Below are 19,990 nucleotides of genomic sequence, written 5' to 3' on the forward strand. Positions count from 1 at the left end.
CGCCTTCAACCACTTCGTTACCTCTTCTTGCAGCTGTGCGTCGTCATCAAAACGCTGCATAGCCAGCCACTTCTTCATTGCTGGGAATAGGTGGAAGTCGCTCGGTGCCAGGTCGGGACTGTACGGCGGATGAGGAAACAACTCCCACTTAAAAGATTCAAGAACTTTACGAGTGACATTTGCCGTGTGGGGCCGGGCGTTGTCGTGAATCAACAAGATCTTAGAGCTCAACATTCCTCTGTGCTTGTTTTGAATTGCTCTTCTGAGTTTTTGGAGAGTTTGGCAATACCTTTGAGAGTTTATTGTAGTGCCTCTTTCCAGGAAGTCCACCAAAATTACACCTTTTCTGTCCCAAAAAACAGTCGCCATCATCTTCCTTGCCGACATTGTTTGCATGCATTTCTTGGGTTTTTGGGGAGAACTTGTGTGCCCCCACTGCATTGATTGCAATTTCGTTTCACAGTTCACATGTTTCACCCATGTTTCGTCACCAGTAACGATGCGATCGAGTAAAGAGTCACCATCCTTATGGTAAGCGTCCAAAAAGTTCAACGCTGCAGCCATTCGCTGATTTTTGTGGTCCTCTGTCAAGATTTTTGGAATCCATCTTGCACAAAACTTGTGGTAACCAAGCTTTTCGCTGATGATTTCGTGCAACAAACTTCGCGAAATTTGTGGAAAACTCAAAGAAAGTTCCGTTATTGTGAAATTTCGATTTTCACGGACTTTAGCATCGACTTTTTCGAGAAGTTCGGCGGTCACTATGCTGGGTCTCCCACTTCGATCTTCGTCGTGAACATTGGTTCGGCCATTTTGAAATCTTATGACCCACTGACGCACTCCACCTTCAGTGATAATGTTGTCCCCATACACTTCACGAAGCTGCCGATAGATTTCTATCGGTTTACAGTTTTTTGCAGTCAGAAACCTTATTACTGAGCGCACCTCGCAGCTTGCGGGATTTTCAATTAACGCAGACATTTCAAACCGTCAAAGTATCTGAACGGAGCACAGCACGAACCTCTCACTAGCACGGCTAGATGCAGACTGAGCTGCGCAACGCTCTGACCCCAAGATGGCCGCGCTAGCCCCGCTCCTAGCGGACACAGACGGAAACGTAATCTACTTCCTGGATGGCCCTCGTATACGTGAGAGTATATGCATATCGTATCTCACTCAAAATCTCACGAACAAACTAACTCCACACATAAAGTTCCTATGGAAGAAAGTGAGAAATCTCCAGCATATGTTAAAATAGATCATATTTTACTGCACTAAAAATTATGAAAGAAAGTTCTCTAACTTTCAATATTGATTATGTAAGCTCTTGCGGCAAAGCAAAAACGGGAATCAGCAACAAATTTTGTGATACTCACGGTCATATAACTATCAGTATTGGTTAGTAATTAGTTACCTAGCTGAGAATTTAAAAATAAATTTCTGTCATATGGTTGGCAACAAGGTAAATTTAGCTATTCTAGTACTTATTTTGAAGGTAAGTTTTGCTAGTTTCAAAAGTTACAATTCTAGTAAAATTTAAAGATTAAAAATTATTGCTGCTTAATAGTCGTTTAGTTTATAAACAGAATATAATGCCATTATATTATGCCATATGTATAAATGCCTCAGGAATGTCCTCAACGATTAATTTTTTTATTTACATAATGTATGAACAAGCGTTTAGATTTCTATAGTTTTAAGATACATATTCCGTCACATTAACCGCATTAATTTGAGATTTTTATGTACACTAATTTCAAGTATTTGGTGAGATGTTTAAGGTTTTGCCAAAAATAAGATGGAATTTGGAACATGGGGTTAGAATCAAAATTCTAGTTCTTCTTTTGTTAAAATGGTTAGCGCAGTTTGTCACTGATATTAGTTAACTTATCGCTCGATTTGTAAGATGCAACGTGCTACTTTAAAGTTACCGTAATTAGTTGCCGAAATTGGTATGTGGTGGCCGCTTTAACAAGGAAACACCAAAATTCTTTTTTTGAGTTATAAATGATGGATAAATATTAATTCTGAAGTAAAAGGCTTAAACTAACTGAAAACAAATCTTTCGAAAAATAAACGTAAGAGAGATATAAGAGACATGTAAAAGAATTTAAAACAAAAAGTGTATAAAGTATGCTACCATGAGTTGTTATAACTTTATTATTATTGGTTCAATTCCGTGAAAAGGATTTTTGTGCTATAATTTAAAAGAAATTCATTAAACTATGAAACTAATGTTAGCGCATACTAATATATCTGAATAAATTTTTAAAAATGTAATGTTAACATTCCGTTTCTGCACCGATTGAAAAGCCAAAAATCTTATTTTAACTGTATCACGTTTTCTATGATCAAATATGTTTAAGGCAGAATTATTGTCATCGAATACTTTTTAATGCAAGCAGTCGCTAAATTTGGCAAGTTTACAAAAAAAGATTGATTCTTATATAAATTTTACTATGCTTTTCATTAAATTTCCCTGAATTGTATCTCTATTTCGGGACTCAAGGAAAGATGTCTTCTTATATTTCTGCTTTGAATTAATTACTTACTAATACAACATACTGTTACGAATATTGTATAATACATAGATAGATAATTTTAGTGCAATTATATGCGTAATTGTTGTATTTTTCTGCGCAATGTAACATGAAGAATCTGGAGAGAAGCTTTGCCGGAAAAGTAAGAACACAGGGCAAATCTATTTGACGATGAGTATACGGGTACCTTGGTAATTTGACGAGATATCACCAAATGGCAATGGTTTTGGCGACTAAATATTGTTACCAAATTTTGAGAGAAATTTCCAAAAGTCGCTAAGCTTGGGGACCATTTGGTGACATTTCGGTCCTGTCCCCTGTACCACCGTAATAGGTACTGTAATTGAATAAATGTAATTGATCACTATATTAGCTGTAATCGTAATTCGACCTTCATATTGCCTTCCAGTAATTTCGAGAAGCAGAAAGTACTAGAAATATCTCAGCGGCCGTGTGAAAGCTAATAAGGCCGGAGAGATATTCTCTCAGTTGTTAGCTCTTAGCTCAGCGTGAGTTCGGAGTCCTGAGATATCTTCGGGTAGCTTTCTCATTAGCTACGCTTTGCATTGCGTTGTATTTAACGTACACAGTAGTTTGAAGTGTAACTACTGATTGTACTTTATGATATTGTGAAGAGTTGGGGAATCTTTGTGGAAAGTTCCAGACCTCTGAAGTGTTTCATTTGATAAAATAAATCTTATCAACCTATCATAGGAGCTGTGTGCATTCAATCTATTACGAACCCGTACGCACGCAACAATATTTAAATTGCTTTCTCGCCTTCTTTACAATTCCTAATTATTTATTATTGTTAGAAGACAATGGAACACTTCTCATTTTAAATTTTTTGACATGAGAACTATAGAAGTTAAACAGAATTAAATTATTATTTCAAAATAATCGTTTATTGACAAGCCAAATACTAAATTATCAGTACGAGATAAAATGTACCCGTTAATGAAATAATGTATGCGAATTTAGCTGTAGGTGTTCCTGAATGGAATCCCACCCCGAAAAAAAAACTGTAAAGTATTTTCCCCTCCTCTCATAATAGCAATATTTTTCTTCTTCTTAAATAAAGAAAGAAAAGAAAAAGAAAATGTTGAACATCTATTTTCCCCTCTCATGTTTGTTATATTTTTCTTCTATTACTTAAAAAAATGATTAAATTCTAATTAGCTGAATTTGGCGAATGGCACAAGGAACTGTAAGAAATATTTAGATACTCAAACATAGTTCTAGTGTCGAATGTTATTTTCTTCTTGCTCTTGAGCCATCATTCTCCATTTTTTAAGCATTCTCTTCAGCCAAAGGAAAGTGGAGAATTCGGACGGCCTCAGCCTTGAAATACCATCCGCTTAAACCAGCGATAACGCACAACACGTGACCTCTGAGACTGGACTGCGAGAAGACACTTCGAAGTCCCATCACGAAATTCTTTCGCAGTTTATTCAAGTTAATCAGAAACAGTCGCTATGTCTGCAGCTCCAGTAGCAATTGTTACTGGTGGAGCCCAAGGTTTAGGAGCAGCTATTGCTGTAACATTGTTGAAAAAGGATTACAAGGTAAGGTAAACTGTACTAATTTTAAGTAAATTGCTTTAATCTAAAATGATTAAAATCAAGTTGAGATGTCAACGACACTTCCGTATCAGTATGAGGCAAGCTGCGTTACCGGTTTGAAAAATGAACAGAAAAATACGGCATTCTTTTTTTACGTAAACACCTCAAATTTATTATTTACTACTCCTATCTATTTACTTACGGATAATCATGAAGTTATAAATGCCTTAACTTAGTCTAAAGTTTCATTTTGATGTAATTATATAATTACGTCGGGAAAATTGGGATTTTTTTTGTCGTGTTATAGAAGAAATTAATGTTTTCACAGTTGAAGCCATTTAACCGTTATAAAAGTGATATTTTCGTGATGTTTAAATAAATTAACATTTGGATCACTTATAAAAATGATACATGGCCATTTTTTAGAAGAAGGAGGGGGAAAATAGTATTTTCATTTAATTTGGTGTGAACGATTTAATTTTGTTTCCGACTTTATAGATAATTTTCAGCTTATATTTAGAAATATCCAAATGCTTTGGCCAATTTAGAATTTTTTAGTCAATGAAAGTTCCTAACTATAAAGTTGTGAAAGTCTCTTACTTGTTCGCAAATTAAACATTAGTTTAGGCCAGAAGTGGCCAAAGTGGCTCGCGAGCCTGATGCGGCTCTCGCAGGCAATTTGTGCGGCTCATGCATATAAAATGTATGTATAAAATATACTAAACTAAAACTATTCAGCGTCCAAAAGGAAGTAATTAATTAGTTTTGACTCCTTTTAAAAAGTTATCAACGATTTCTTTCTATTTAAAATCTCCTTCTCTACTTCTGTAATGATGTAAATATGAACTTGTGGCTTTTAGAAAATCTAGATGAGGCTGTCGAATATTCCAGAATTCAAATGTGTGGCTCTTACTGACATGAAGTTTGGCCAACCCTGGTTTAGAGTAAAAGCGTTATAAACACTAATACCCCTCAGTTCGAGTTAAAGGAAAGAATCTCAGAGAAAATGAACCCAACAGTTGGTTTTCAAAAATCTAAATAAAGGCATCATCGTACAAAGTGGGAAAGAATTTACCACTTTATTACAATCATCATTTCGGACAAGCAAAATTAGCGTACTGTCGATTCCGATAATTTAATTCAGCTGCAGTTGTATCTGATAGTAGAAGAAGACTGTTGTTACTGTAACGTGCGTCCCCATTAGCTATCAGAATAAGATCTAAATAATAAGAATCATTTAAAACTAGCAAAGAAAATGAAAATTAAACTGCTTGAAAGATTTTTGAACAAATGAAAATGTTTCCTACAATTCTTGAATATAAATGAATGCTGATATAGAGCTAGTAGACGGAACAGACTAAATCTAGGCTTGAATTTGAGACTAATTACACCAAAAACTTTTTATTTAACTCATTAGGAAAAGCTTGAGATTTCTTATTAATAAGTTTTATTTTTATATTATTTTATCCATATAGGTTTGAGCGTACAACATGCTCGTCCTTTTTACTTCCTTGTACGAAGTGAAAAGGAAGTATTGTAATCGCGAAAAGTTTCAGGCAGCATATTTCAACGAAAATATCCATTTTGACCGCTATCGAATGCAATTTAACGATGTTTTTGCGTGATATCTGTACGTAAGGACAGAATAAAAGACTCGTTTCCTCCAAAAAATTATAAAACTGCTTTAAAATTAATTCTGAAGAGAATTTTTCGTTGCGTCTGTACGAACGTACGTATCTCACATAACTCAAAAACGAGTAGCCTCAGAACGTTGAAATTTTGTATATCGGACTGCTATCTGCGATTCCAGCGCTCTGATTACGCCATTAAGTGGCTAAAAGGTGGAAACATTAAAAATCAGTATTTACGTTTGACAATACTACGTAGTTTGTGAAGCGTGTTGTGATCGAAAAGTAGTTAAAAGTTTATTTTTTATTGTTGTGGGCATTATGTGTTCAGTCGTTTTAACCACTTGTAGGACAAATCTAAAGAAAATACTTGTAATATCATGTAATTAAAAGTTATATGCCAGGATTGCTTTCTCAAGTACTAAGGGATAGGTAATACTTAATCTGCTCTTTTTTTTTTTTTTTTTTTTTTTTTAATGTTTGGTCATGGTATTACTCGTTGCATGTATTTTCTATAATACATATAGAATACTAATATTTCTATTACAAGTGTCTTTTTTCATTTTTAAGTGCTTTGCTTGTTGATATTCTCAAAATTGCATCTGATAATTAGTGCTATTATGTATATAATAGATATAAATACAATAGACGAATATAATAGATCAATATATATTTGGTATATAATGATTCAATATCATTTTTATGGAAAAAAAGACACTTTTCACTGCACAGATTTTCTGCAAATCTCAAGTTAAACATATATGAAATCATTTGTTTACAATCAGTGAACGTTAAAATCAGCTACCTGTCGCAATACAATAAAACAGTGACACAATTTCCTACAACAGCCAGCAATTCCTCTTTTACATGAACAAGAAAATTTTTTAAAAAAATTTTACATCTCCTTTTTAACAATGAAATGTCCTTCGATTCCATGCGATCAGGACGCTATACAACTTATCCTTAAATAGGAAGCCAAAATTTGTAAATTGGATTTTTCAAGTAAAATTCCGTGCATTACCAAATAATCCGCTTTTTAAAATTCTCTCTGCTTCAGTAACACAGCGAGAATTTACGCCTCTTTGAACAAAATCAAACATTTCGGAAAAGCTAAGCAACTCCATTTTTGAATGTACGAAGTCATATCACAAATCAAAATACCGGTTTTTATCCGCCACATTAATATGTGAAAGCGCCACCTATAGGTGAACTGAATCGCGGATAACATGTAGATGTGCACCTCGTATTTTGGTTGCAATCGGCCGCCCCAAACGTATATAAATATATTTATATATATATCCACTCTGTTACCCGGCTGAGTGATCTCACTTTCTTTACTCTTATATGTTTGTAAATTGTACATTTTTTGCTTTAAAAATGATTGAATTATGTTGTTTTTATCTTCTGGTTAAAGTTTTTATGCCTTTAGTAAATCTGTATGCGATATTTTTAGAATTATCAACAATTTTAAAGTTGTTTAAGTGCCGCTAAGCCTAATAATTTTTTTGATGGCGGCCATTGCTTGTTTACATTTGAAACAGCAAAGTAATGGATTTGTTGCCAATCTAGAGAAACGTAGCTTCGCAACAACAAAGATAACGCCTTCATTTATTATTGCCAATTAAATCATGCTTAATCCTTTCTGGAATTTTTTCGAGGAAATAAGTGTTTAAGATTTACTTCGTAATTTTTAATACAGATATTTTGAGTTTTTATGTATTTTTGCCTTCTCGCGAAGTGAGAACTGACTTAATTGAATGAAAAATACTCAATCGTCTGTGAAAAACTGTTTCTTTTCTGTTTCGTTTGCTTAATTTCTTTTATACATCATTCTAGCTTTATTATAGTATTTGAATAGAACATGTGGCAACGATTAGATAATTCTATTCTCTAAATGATATAAATTTTGTGCATTATGAGTTATAATATGAACGAAATATAATACTGTTAAGTGAATCTAGCGCCAGAGTGTCGCTATGGTAAACAAATACTAGAGCGAATTTTAAAGAATGCATTTATTCTATTGTGGTTTATGCGCTGTCGGCGAAGTAGATTTAATTCAATCCAACAAGTTTAAATGAAATGCAAGAAAAAATGCGTATAATTTAATATTCCGTACAAGAAAGTTTTGTGGTGTAGTATACATCAGATTTTTTTTTTTTACTTAAATCTAGCCAAAGGTAATGAATTTTTCTTTTGGCATGTGACAATTTTACGTAAAAGTCTAGTAACAAAGACAGTTTGGCGTTATAAAATTTTAAAATATCTGACTAAATTACATTAAAAATTCATAAAATCGATAGGGTTTTATTAATTTATTTTATAATTTTTGCGCATCATCTTACCTAGAAATTTTAAATTTGTAAATTTACTGTTTGTAATGCTAAGTCCTTTCAGTTAAATTACAGTACTTAAAACTCACATGAGTAATTTCGAAATAATTTTAAAAAGTTAAAACACTGACTGATTACACAGATCCGCAGGCAGTTCGTTTCAGGACATACCGCGGATCATACCGAACGCTATGTAGAACAGATTATACATGTATAAAATATACATTAATAAATAATTGTATAATAGTGTACTGTATATAATATACATTAATAAATAATTATATAAAACACTGCATATAATATACATTAATAACTAATTATATAATATCTTATTAATCTTTCAAAATTTTTGCGCTTTCACTAGTGCATAAGAAAAGACATCACAGCTTCTGCCAAATTTAGAAGCTATGGCAACAATCATTATTTTTATGCTTGGGAGCTATTGTAACACTAATAAAAAATTTCTGAGCACGAGAGTTGTAGTAGAATGTCACTAATGAGAACAGGAAGATTGTTAAAGTTGAGAGAAATTTAACGGGAACATTTGTGGACTTGGTAACCTGAGACCGTATATATGGTTTCGAAGATGGCCGTTTTCACCTTCCTTCCATTCTTTTGAATCCGTTAGGAAAGTGTACGCACACGTGCCTGTAGTCGTCATTACACAGGATGTTTGTTTTTAAACTGACTCTACTCAGAGTCATTTGTAGCTCGATTTATCAGCTAGAATGCCAATAAATCTGGTACGGAGACTAATGACGATATGGGAAAAAAATATCGTGGAAAAAGATAATTCCGAAAGTTGCAGATAGTGGAAAATGATTTAGTGTGCACAACTGAAAATCAGATAAATGAATAACAAAGAAGAAATTTTAGTGCAACACTACTTTAATGCAGCAAATGAATTGCCACAAAGGATTACAGAGATGGTATTTCAGTGCACTATAGTACTTTCTCCAATAAGAGCACTTCGTTGACAAAGGCACAGACCTCTTTCAATGTACATTATCGACGGATGAACGTAACATATCACATATCACCAGGGATACTCAGCCATCCCGTGATATGTTGTCCTTTAAAATAATGAAGATCGGAATTCCATGAAGACAGATCTTGGACTTTAAATAACCCCAAAGGAAAAACTCACATGGGGTTAGATCTGGGGAACTAGGCGGCCATGCAAGAGGAAAAAAGCGAGTTGTGACCTTTTCTTCTGTAAAGTAATGGCGCTGCAATCGACGTACCGATTAAAAATTGTGCAGTAGTATTGCATCCTGCATATAAGTTACCTGATGTAGTGGTACAGGTCTGTGGCATTGTTTAAGTAATACTCTCAAAAAAGAATAGTCCGATGACGAAATCTGCTGTGAAGCCATGCCTAACAATGGCTTTTGGTGAATGCATTGGGATTTCCTGAACTGCATGGGGTTGTACGGATACCCAAATTCAAGAATTGTGAGTATTAACAGTCCCATTTAGGTGAAAGTGGCCTTATCTCCTCACAGAATTCTTCTCGGCCAAGCATCTTCGACCCCCATCCTGGCAAAAAATGACAGAACAAATGTTATAATCATAATTGTTTAATTCCTGTAAGTGACAAATCTTCTGCGGGTAGAAGTGGAGAACTTTCCGCAAGATTTTCTATACTGTCGAAAGGCTTTAATCAAATTGTAGCGCTGATGGCCTGGGATTGCTATAACTAGCAATAGCTCCTTGGATGCCTTCACCGATTGCAGTCGCGACATCAGTAACTGTCTGTTTTGACTCTTTCCACCCTCTATCAGACTGAATTGCTAAGGATCCTGGTTCCCAAACTTCTGAATCATGCCTTTCAGTACATTAATTGATAGAAGGTCTTTACGTAGGTTTTTACGACTTCTAAACTCACGAAGAATGACAGCTGCCATTGATGAAGATAAAAAAAAATGTCACAAGTAACGAGCGCTGAGGTAAAGTGAGACACATATTGAACCCATCTAACATTTGGAATGTCGTTCCGGGTTTATTCTTTTATCTTTATTGACTGAATTACGGACGCTGCTGCCGTTTATCTAACTGAGCACTTGCATTTTGAAATTTTACCTGCGTTTCATGCAAATTTTCAGTTGCATAGACTAGAACAGTGCCCCATTTTCCACTATCGGCAACTTTCAGAACTATTTTCTTTTCAAAAACTCTTTTCTCGTGTCGTCATTAGTTCTCCTACCAAATTTTGTAGCATTCCAGCTGATAGATCGAGCTGCAGATGGCTTGACATACATTTTTAAACTTCAAAAGATGCTTTTCTTCCCATTGTGAATTGCGAATAATTAAAACCGCAGATGCTCAGTCAACGGATATGGGTCTATCACTGTACTCTATGGCAGTCTGCTAAAATTCTCTATTTAGGAAAAGAGGCATGTCATCTTTTGTGAAAAATTTATTATATTTTTTTTATTTTTTTAGGTATGCGTGGCAGATATTAAAGAAGTCGAGGGTAAGGGCTTTGTAGATGAACAGCAGAAGATTTTTGGAACAGGAAAAATAATATTCTCTGTTTGTGACGTCGCAAAGGAAGCTGATTACACACGTAAGTTACGTTATCAGCGAAATATAATTTATCGAAAGCACGCAACTGAAATTTAAATGTAAATATAGTAATAAAAGTACTTAAGATAATTACTTGACTAATATCAAAATTTTTATATCATTCATGACTGTTCTTTCTGACTGAAAAAAAATTACAGAGAACATTCCAGCGTGCATTAAGTTAGATCATACAGATCTGAAAACATGATTTGCCAGTAATGTCAACAGCAAAGTGAGAAAGCTATTAAAGCAAGACGCATTTCTTGAGTTTTAATGTCTCTACATATAGTGCGGTATTAAACTGGACTGAAGCTTCAAGCATAGCACTTTTTTCGCTTTTTAAAGGTCTTCAAAGTCTGCTTTAAAAAAAAAATTGTGCAGGAAGAGCAAATAGATCTGGAGACTCCTAAAACAAGAAGTTTTAAGACTGAGCTTTGTTGACATTGGCGGTAATTAATTACTTGTATAGGGACAGCAAATGCAATAATACTCACCACTTACATAATATCCGCCCATCTAATCGAAATGAAACTTCAGATGTTGTTATTTGAAGGTATGCTCTCATTATTGTGATGATTTAAATGAATAGAGCTCTAACAGTTACGCTACAACAAACAATTTTTGAAAATTTCGAATAACAACACCCACTTCTTTTCCTGCGTGAATTGATCAGCGCATTGAGAAACCATGAATGGCGTTTGGAACGATACTTGCATAATGCAAATTGCGGGCGTAAAACATTTGCAAAGAAGAGCAATTTAAAAGACCGATGACAATGCAAGAGAAGAGGGGGGGGGGAATTTTATTGGAATTATAAGTTTTCAACGGGCGCACCGTAGAAGACGATAACGCATTGAGTGCGGGAGATTGTTGACAACAATGACGAACTTAACATCGCAAGAGGATTCTTGTTCTTATAACTTCAAGTTTTGTGGCATCTTTTTATTCTGACAAATTTTGTGGATCTGACGTGTGCGCGTTAGATTTCAGGTAACCCTTAAACCAGAAATCAATCAGAGTGAGGTCGGAGTTTGTGATGGCCAAAAAACTTCAATGTTATGGGAGATGAGTCTATCTTAAAACGTTGTACGCACTGATAACTTGTAATTCTAATAAAAACATTTTCCTCTCTCTTCTCTGTTGTGTCCTCACTGGTTCTTTGCAATGCTCTTTTTTGAAAATAGTTTACGCCGGCATTTTTCTTCATACTTATATCGTTCCAATGCCATTTATGGATTTTCAATGCGCTGATCAATTTTCGCAGGAAAAGTGGGTATTGCCATTTGAAAATTTCGGAAATTTTTCATTGCTGCCGTATCCGTAGAAGCTATGTTGTTTAGAATGATCACACTCTCGAGCTCATACTTTCAAATAACAATACCTGGAATTTCATTTCGTTTGGTTGAGCGGATAGACCACTAAGGTTCATATATCGGGGAAGTTTTCTTATGCCCACTCTGTATGTCTGACTCTTGCAGTTGTGACGATGTGCGCAAAAGATCTGGGGTTACAAAAATATCTGAAAGGTTTCAACTCCCATCCAAAATGGTTTATTAAGATTTTTTACCCAATTAATAGTAATTTAACGCAAATATATATAATATAATTATAGTAATAAATATATATAATATAATAACTAATATCCCATTCGAGAGTAACGTCACTATTGGGCTAAAAACCGTTAGCATCATTGATTTTTTCTTCAGGTTGAAAAATTCTTCATTAGAGATGACATAAATCTATGATGCCTATGTTTGTAGCTATCATTTTTATTATTAGTCCAAAGGGGCAATTTGCCCTGAAGGACTATTATTTTCGTTTTGGCATTTTGCCTTGATTCACTATAAATGTCCGATTCACTTTTCAAATTGTTGCCACCAAATATTATCGCCTTGCATTATGTTTAAAGAAATTAAATAATAAAGAATCTGCATAAACGTATGTAGGTTTCTCGCATTGTGATAAAACAATACCTATAGAGCCATCCAGTTTTGAATAACGTACGTTTCCACTCGAATATAAGCATCTGGAAGCCCAAATTTGGAATTCGTTTTATTATCTATTTCATATTTTGTAAAATTTTAACGAATTTTTGATTAACAAACTCAACGATTTAACAGCGAGCAATGGCAACACTCTACGGGGGGGGGGGACTTTTTTATCTCCAGCGCGCGGAGCTGTGTATTGGAAATTCTAAAGATAGGCTCATTTTAAAACAATTTTGCGATATTGCTGTTGAACTGAATTTTATGGTTTAAGTGCGAAGAACATGATATTCAATAAATAAAGTTGACACACAAAACGTTAAAAAAACGCCCATTTGGACGTAATTTAAAATCTGGAACCTTTCAATTTTTTTTTTTTTTAAATTCTTTTTTGCGCTCTTTACTTTTTATGAGGAAGACTATATATTTTGGAATTATATGTGATTGATCTCTCTATGAATATTTTTAACTGCAGTCCCCCCTTCTTTGAAGAACATTGCGGAGGAGACAATATTGATTCCCGTGCCGAAATTGCTAAAATATTTGATCGGCCATCCGCTCAGTATTTGCAACCATAAGACTGAAGGTATACGGACTAACTGCACTGGACTGAAAAATTTGTTACTTTCCTTATGGGACTCACAGATCTTTTGATAAAGCATGTAAAGCAGGGATTTCCTAACCAAGGGATAATTTTTCCGGAGGGGAGAATTTCATAGTTTCAAGGCGAAAATGCTATCAGCCTTTTATTTACCTATTAAGTATTTAGTTTTAGTTTATGAACATAAAAAAACTATGTTTACTAGTTTTGCTAGTTGTCAACATTCTACATATTTTTCATTTTTAATTAATCAAATACATTAAAAATAATCTAAATTTAAATAAATGTATATTTATTGTTCAAGTTTTGAGAAGGAAAGGGGGATGATCGTCTAGCAATGGTGAAAGGGTGCACGGGGCAAAAAAGGTTGAGAACCACTAATGTAAAGTAAAACAATAATAGAGTAAGGTAGGAAATATACAAGATTTTTTATACAGGTGAAAAAAAAAACACGATATAATCTGTTCTTGCTCCTGTTTTACAAATATATAGACCTTATGATAATTTTTATATGCTCTTAAATACCTACTGTTTCTCTCATATAATATGGTTAATTATTTAGCATCACTATGCCCTCGTTTTCAATAATACTTTTCATAATTTCCTAAGATGCAACCACATGCACTGCACTGCACTGTAAAACAAATCTTTCGGTGGAATTTTTGTTGCAAATCCTGGTAGTTGCTTTGCTCAAATGGCTGAAAGTAGTGGACATTTGCAATGGATGACGAAGTGGAAATCTTTTGTTATTGAGCATTTGATATGTAGTATTAGAATATACTTATAAACTGAAATATACTTTATACACAGAAGTAAAAAGATTTTAAGACATTAAAAAATCCTTCTCAGAAGTACACACAAAGTTTTAAGACATTTTAGATGGAATATTTACTTCTGATACATCTGTATTGCAATAAAAGTATGAAAAATTGAAAAATAGGTTCTTATTAATAATTTAGGTTACCCATTAATATCTCTTATTTTTCAACATTTTTATGGATATCATAATATGTGTCATCAGCTGAGTCCCTGTACATTCCGTGTAAGAAGTTTGTAATATCATTTAGAATTGAACATTCAAGACCGAAAATATTACATATTTTTTATAATTCGAAAAAATACTCGTCATCATCAGCTGAGTCTATGTACATTCCATGTAAGAAATCTGGAATATCATTTAGAACTGAAAATTCAAGACCAAAAATATTACTTTTTTTTTTAATATTCAATACTGAAAGCAAGTGACGATACCTATCCATTACTGATAATAAAAATTTATTACTGACTAAAAGTTATATTGTCCGCTATTGAGGAAGCTTGTAGCTTTAAAACTGTTCGTTGACTTGAGAGTTTTTTCCGAATAAGAATTTGTATTACATCTCTCAACTGGATTAAATTACTTGTATTTGAATTTAAGTGTATCATATTAAATCCTATTTTGTTTCGTTAGTGTAATAGTTTATATAAAACCATGAGTATATATAACAAATAAATGCAGCAATAAAATATTCTGAGTCTCGGGTCAGCCATAAAATATTTTGAGTATTATTCAGAGTCTCGGTTCTAAAATGACTGAATTTTTAGTAGTTATCTGCGTACAGCTTTATTTCAAATACTTTAAGATTGGTATAAGATTGGATAAATTCCATATTAATTCTACTTGTGCAGAACCAAGCTGTAATATTTTGTAAATTTTTAATGATAAAGCGAATTAAATCAAACTCTTATTTTTCACCATCGCAGAATTGGCTTTGATCATACGATAGTACTTTCCGTTCCCCGGCACACTCCCTCTTTTCGCAGTGCGAAAAACATAGGGCGATTTTAAGTGAGAGTATAAAAGCGGTTGTTTTTTTTTTCAAGCACCGTCATTATTCTTTCAGTGCATATCTTTAATTCTTTATTCATATTTTGTGTGTTTATATAGCCTTGCCATTTGTGATTGAGCTTAGTTTCGCAAATGATGGATTTTATATTCGATTGAGATCCTTGAGTTTAATTAAACAATCCAAGCAATTTTTGGCTTCAAGAGGTCTCATTTCTTTACCCTTCTGCTCCGTTAAAAAGACATCAGCTCCAGTCTTAATTACATGATGTATCTTTAATGATTTCATTTTCACTGAGGTGCACACGCCGTAGTCCGCGCAATATTCGCGTCTAGTTCATGTGTCGTCATTAGTGACTTAAAGTAATATACGAATGAGCTGAAGGAAGACATCAGCAGCAGCATTATCTAGCTTCACATTATGAAAAAATGGCTTGTATGTCAAAAGAGAAAGCGCCCTCCAGGGCCTAGCATCTTAAAGTGCGTTCTCTGATGAAAAGTGTTTATTTTGAGCGACATGTTAAAGTTTGTCCTATTAATTTTGAAATACCTAATAGTTATAGTATTCATGTACTGACACTTCTTTAATGACTTTAATGCATTTCCAATCAGCTTACTTTTAGTAGTGTTATGAGATGAACAAAGTAATCAAAAAGCGCGTTTCGCAGATAACGTCTCAACTTTTACCTTAAATTATCAATTTTTTAATTTCAGGCACTTTTGAACTGACATTGGAAACGTTCAAAAAAGTAGACCTTTTAGTGAACAATGCTGGCATCATTTTCGAACAGGATCCTAAAACTACTATTGATGTCAATTTGGTAAGTTAAACCGTATTTTGGCTTTCAGCACCTTTAATAATTTTATTTAAATTAACCGAGAATTGGAAAAATAATAAAGTTATAAGTAAGAATACGTTGTATAAAAATTAGAAATTCATACATCTTCTCATTTAAGAAAATTAAAAAACAAGAGTAATCAAAAGTTGTGTTTTGAATGATTATTTATTTCGAAAACTGATATTTCCTTATCGAAGATGTTATTTCGTTTACTGTTTTTACTTTGAGGCAATGAAGGCTATTAAAGTGCATCTTGTATTTAATGCTGGGAATAGAAAGAACTGATTGCGAAGGAGACAATTTTTCTTAAATAATTCTGAATATAGCAAATTTTCTTTAAAAAATCCTCCAAGACGGCATTCGCTGTCAGATAAAATGTCAGAAAAGATGTGAAATAAATAATAAGTGACTCAATACGCAATAAAGAATAAGTGAATCGGACTGCTTTAAAAAAAAATTAAATAATTGAATAACATTTGGAAAAAGAAAGGTACACTGCGCAAAAAAGAACAAAAAAGGGGGGGGGTAGTTCTATATCCCCGTTCTACTGGGCCAATTGATGAAATTCAAATTGCGTTTTTCGTCAAATTGCGTTTACACGTCTCGAAAGCACGACTTAGAATATATATTAGATTTATATAGAGCATTGTTCAAATATATGTATTTTGACACAAAATCGGACTTTTCCTGAAATGACATGCCAATTTTTTTCCATATTTCGATTCTACGACTGAAATTATGCCAAATTTCCAAGTTTTGTAAAAATCGCACTAGTAGTTTTTTAAAAAATTCTCAAAACTTTATCTCCTCAATGTGAATTCAATTTGGTATGTATATGTATTTATTAATATCTTTTTTTTTACGAAACTTGCTTGATTCCTTCTTACACATTTCGAAATTTAGGTTCATTCCAAATAAAATTCATCCATTTTTGAGGATTTATTTTTAAAATTTATATTTCTAAATAATTTTTATAACTTTTTCGTAAAAAATTTTGAATTATAATCTATAAAACTTTTACAATCATCTTAAAGTAGATGTATTTCTAAGCATACCTGCAAAAATTAGAGCTTTTTATTCAAAACTTCCGAAGATATACGTGAATTTATATATTGGCGCATTTTGAAATTTGGCATATTTGTTGAAAGCGATAATAGCGAAAATGTGCTTTACGCACTTTACTAAAATTATCTGAAAGTAGGAACGAAGTGCCTTTTTTTTTTTTTTTTTTTTTTCTGCTCCTGCGCAATGGAAGGAAAAGGAAAATAGGTTGCCATATATATTAAGAAGTTCTCCAAGTGAATTAATTCTTGGCTCAAACTCAAAAAAATTTGTATTTTCTCCGTAAACTTCACACCAAATTTTACAAATTTTTTTAATATTTAGGCATAATTTGAGTCAAAGAATTGAAATATGTAAAAACATCGGTATGTTATTTCAGAAAAAGTCCTATTTTGTGTCAAAATACCTATATTAGAACAAAGCCATTTATAAATCTAATATACATCCTAAGTCACGCTTTCGAGACATGGAAAACGCAATTTAAATTTCGTCAATCGGCCAGTAAAATGGGAGATATAGAACTGTCTCCCATTTTTTTTTTCGCAGTTTAACTTTATATTGCATGCAGTTCGACACTTAACTAAAAAACACACGATTAGTAAAACAAAAACAAGATATTTAAGAATTTTTCAGAATTTAGATGTCGACAGTTAAAATCTTATGTCTTCGATTTTCCGGTATTTGAGGATATTGACAAATTTCAGTTGTTCTAAATGGGGTGTCAGGCAGGTTGATAGAAATAAAATGGCACAAAATTATTAAAACAGATGTTAACGTACTTTGAAATATCGCATAAATTACACTAGGAAGTTCTGTATAGCATCTTGCTTTCGATTTCTCTTGTAATCTGCTTATATGCAGTTCTGTACTTTACAATTTTAAACCATCGTAAATAATAATCGAAAGCAGCCAGTTTATTCAGTCTTTTTTAAGGGGGAGGGGGTGATCTGAATGGATTCAACAAATCGGATTGATTTCTGTTTGACCTAAAGTTTTCAGAGACTTTCTTGAAGTATGTGAAGAAGCGAGCAAATGATCTTACATATTTCTTTTTTAAAGTATCTGGAAGAAGATTTTGTAATCAATATTTTTATCAGCAAACTAATTTAAAAATTTACTAAAGCTAGGAAAATAGAACTCTTCTTTTATCGGGATCGGATTCAGAAATGTCACACATATATACGTTTGTGCACTGCGCAAAAAGAAAGGAGTGACAGTGTTATATCTCCCGTTCTATTTGGACGAAATTCAAATTGCGTTTTTCATGTCTCGAAAGTTCGACTAAGTATATATATTAGATTTATATATATAGCGTTATTCTAACTCAAGTATTTTGACACAAAATCGGACATTTTCTGAAATGACATGCCAACTTTTTTTTTTTCATATTTCGATTCTATGACTCAAATTATGCCAAACTGGCAAGTTTTGTAGAAATCGCATGAGTAGTTCCTAAAAAAATTAGCTCTCAAGATTTATCTCCTCAATGTTAATTGAATTTAATATATAGTTGCTAATATCTCTTCTTTTATAAACTCATTTTATTCTTCATTTCACATTTCAAAATTTAGTTTGATTCCAAATAAAATTCGCCCATTTTTTATGATTTATTTTTAAAATTTGTAATTTAAAATAATTTTTATAAATTTTTCGAAAAAAATTTTGAATTATAACCTATAAAATTTTAAACTTCATCTTAAAGCAGATGTATTTCTAGACACAACTGCAAAAGTTAGAGTTTTTTTATTCAAAATTTTCTAAAATATACATGAATTTACATATTGACGCGTTTTGAAATCCGGCATATATGTTATAAGCGATAATAACGCCAAATGTGGTTTCACGGACTTAAAATACTTTATTTTACTTTTTTTTTCTCATACTTTAAAATTATTTGAAAGTATGAGAGATGACTTTTTGTCCCGCTCATCTGCAATGAAGAAAAGGAAAAGAGTTGCTATAAATTTAGAAGTTCACCAAGTGAATTATTCTTGGCGAAAACTGAAAAAAAATGCTTTAAGTTAAATTTTTGAGTGTGTGTGTGATTATGTCAAAGCCTCGAGGGCTATCTGCCTAATGGGAGGGATGCCTTCGTGGAGGACTTTCTAAGGGAAACTGGCTCGTATACACGTTGCACATGGGGAAAACCACGAAAACTCCCATGCAGCCAGCCGGTTCGCGGGATTCGAACCTCGGACCGAACTACCAGTGATCAGCGACTTTACCGCTCGGCCTCTGGTGGGCCCAGTTAAATTTTTGAATTTCTCTTTAAAGTTCGCACCAAATTTTACAAACTTTAGTATTTAGGAATAATTTAAATCGTAAAATCGAAATATAAAAAACAAAATTGGCGTGTCATTTCAGAAAATGTCCGATTTTGTGTCAAAATACCTATATTAATCTAATATATATCATAATTCGCGCTTTCGAGACATGAAAGCGCAATTTTAATTTCGTCGAGTAGAACGGGAGAAGAACTGTCACTTTTTTTTCCGCCGTGTACACTTGCAGATATACGTACGTATGCGTACATATATATATATACATACATACGAATATACGCACATACGTACATACGCATGTGCATACATACACACATTTCTGAATTCGGTCTCGATAATAGAAGAATACCATGAAAAGTAGTGAGGTAGTTATGCGAAATTCCTTTCATTTATATTTTCGGATATGCTGATGAAAATGCTTTGGAAACACCATATTTGCTTCCTCATCAATCTCTTTTATGTTAATTTAACACCATTCTGTGTGTTGTGTTCATTTCAAAAAGCCTTCCAGCATTGCAATTTAATTCTCATGATCATGTCTTCTCTTCGAATAGTGTAAAGACTTCACTGAGTTTATAAAACCTTTACTATGTCCATTGCACACCAACCGTTTTACTATATATTTCGTGCCTGCCTGTGTCGAATGAATAAAACTGATGAATTTTTATCATTCGACCACCTATGAAAGTCGCCGAACGAGCTGGTATTTTCGTGTTTCTCCCATATGTGTTGAGAATACGAATCAGTTTCTTAGGAACTGAGAAG

At 33.2% G+C, this 19,990-nt stretch overlaps 1 protein-coding gene across 2 annotated transcripts in view; it reads left to right on the top strand.

The window, feature by feature from the left end:
- Nucleotides 1-3,933: 3,933 nt before the first annotated feature.
- Nucleotides 3,934-19,990, top strand: part of LOC118202451 (15-hydroxyprostaglandin dehydrogenase [NAD(+)]-like) — a 69,120-nt gene continuing 53,063 nt past the window's right edge. The window contains exons 1-3 of one of the 2 annotated variants that reach the window (XM_085822151.1): nt 3,934-4,105; nt 10,509-10,632; nt 15,757-15,863. In XM_085822151.1, the coding sequence (XP_085678277.1) occupies nt 4,016-4,105; nt 10,509-10,632; nt 15,757-15,863 (321 nt within the window). In that variant the 5' untranslated portion in view covers nt 3,934-4,015. The remainder of the gene's footprint in view (nt 4,106-10,508; nt 10,633-15,756; nt 15,864-19,990) is intronic. The other variant, XM_035374630.2, reaches the window with a different exon arrangement.

Source organism: Stegodyphus dumicola, chromosome 8 (assembly GCF_044657685.1).
Source record: "Stegodyphus dumicola isolate Sdum_Otavi_A_Nest chromosome 8, ASM4465768v1".
Lineage (NCBI taxonomy): Eukaryota > Metazoa > Arthropoda > Arachnida > Araneae > Eresidae > Stegodyphus > Stegodyphus dumicola.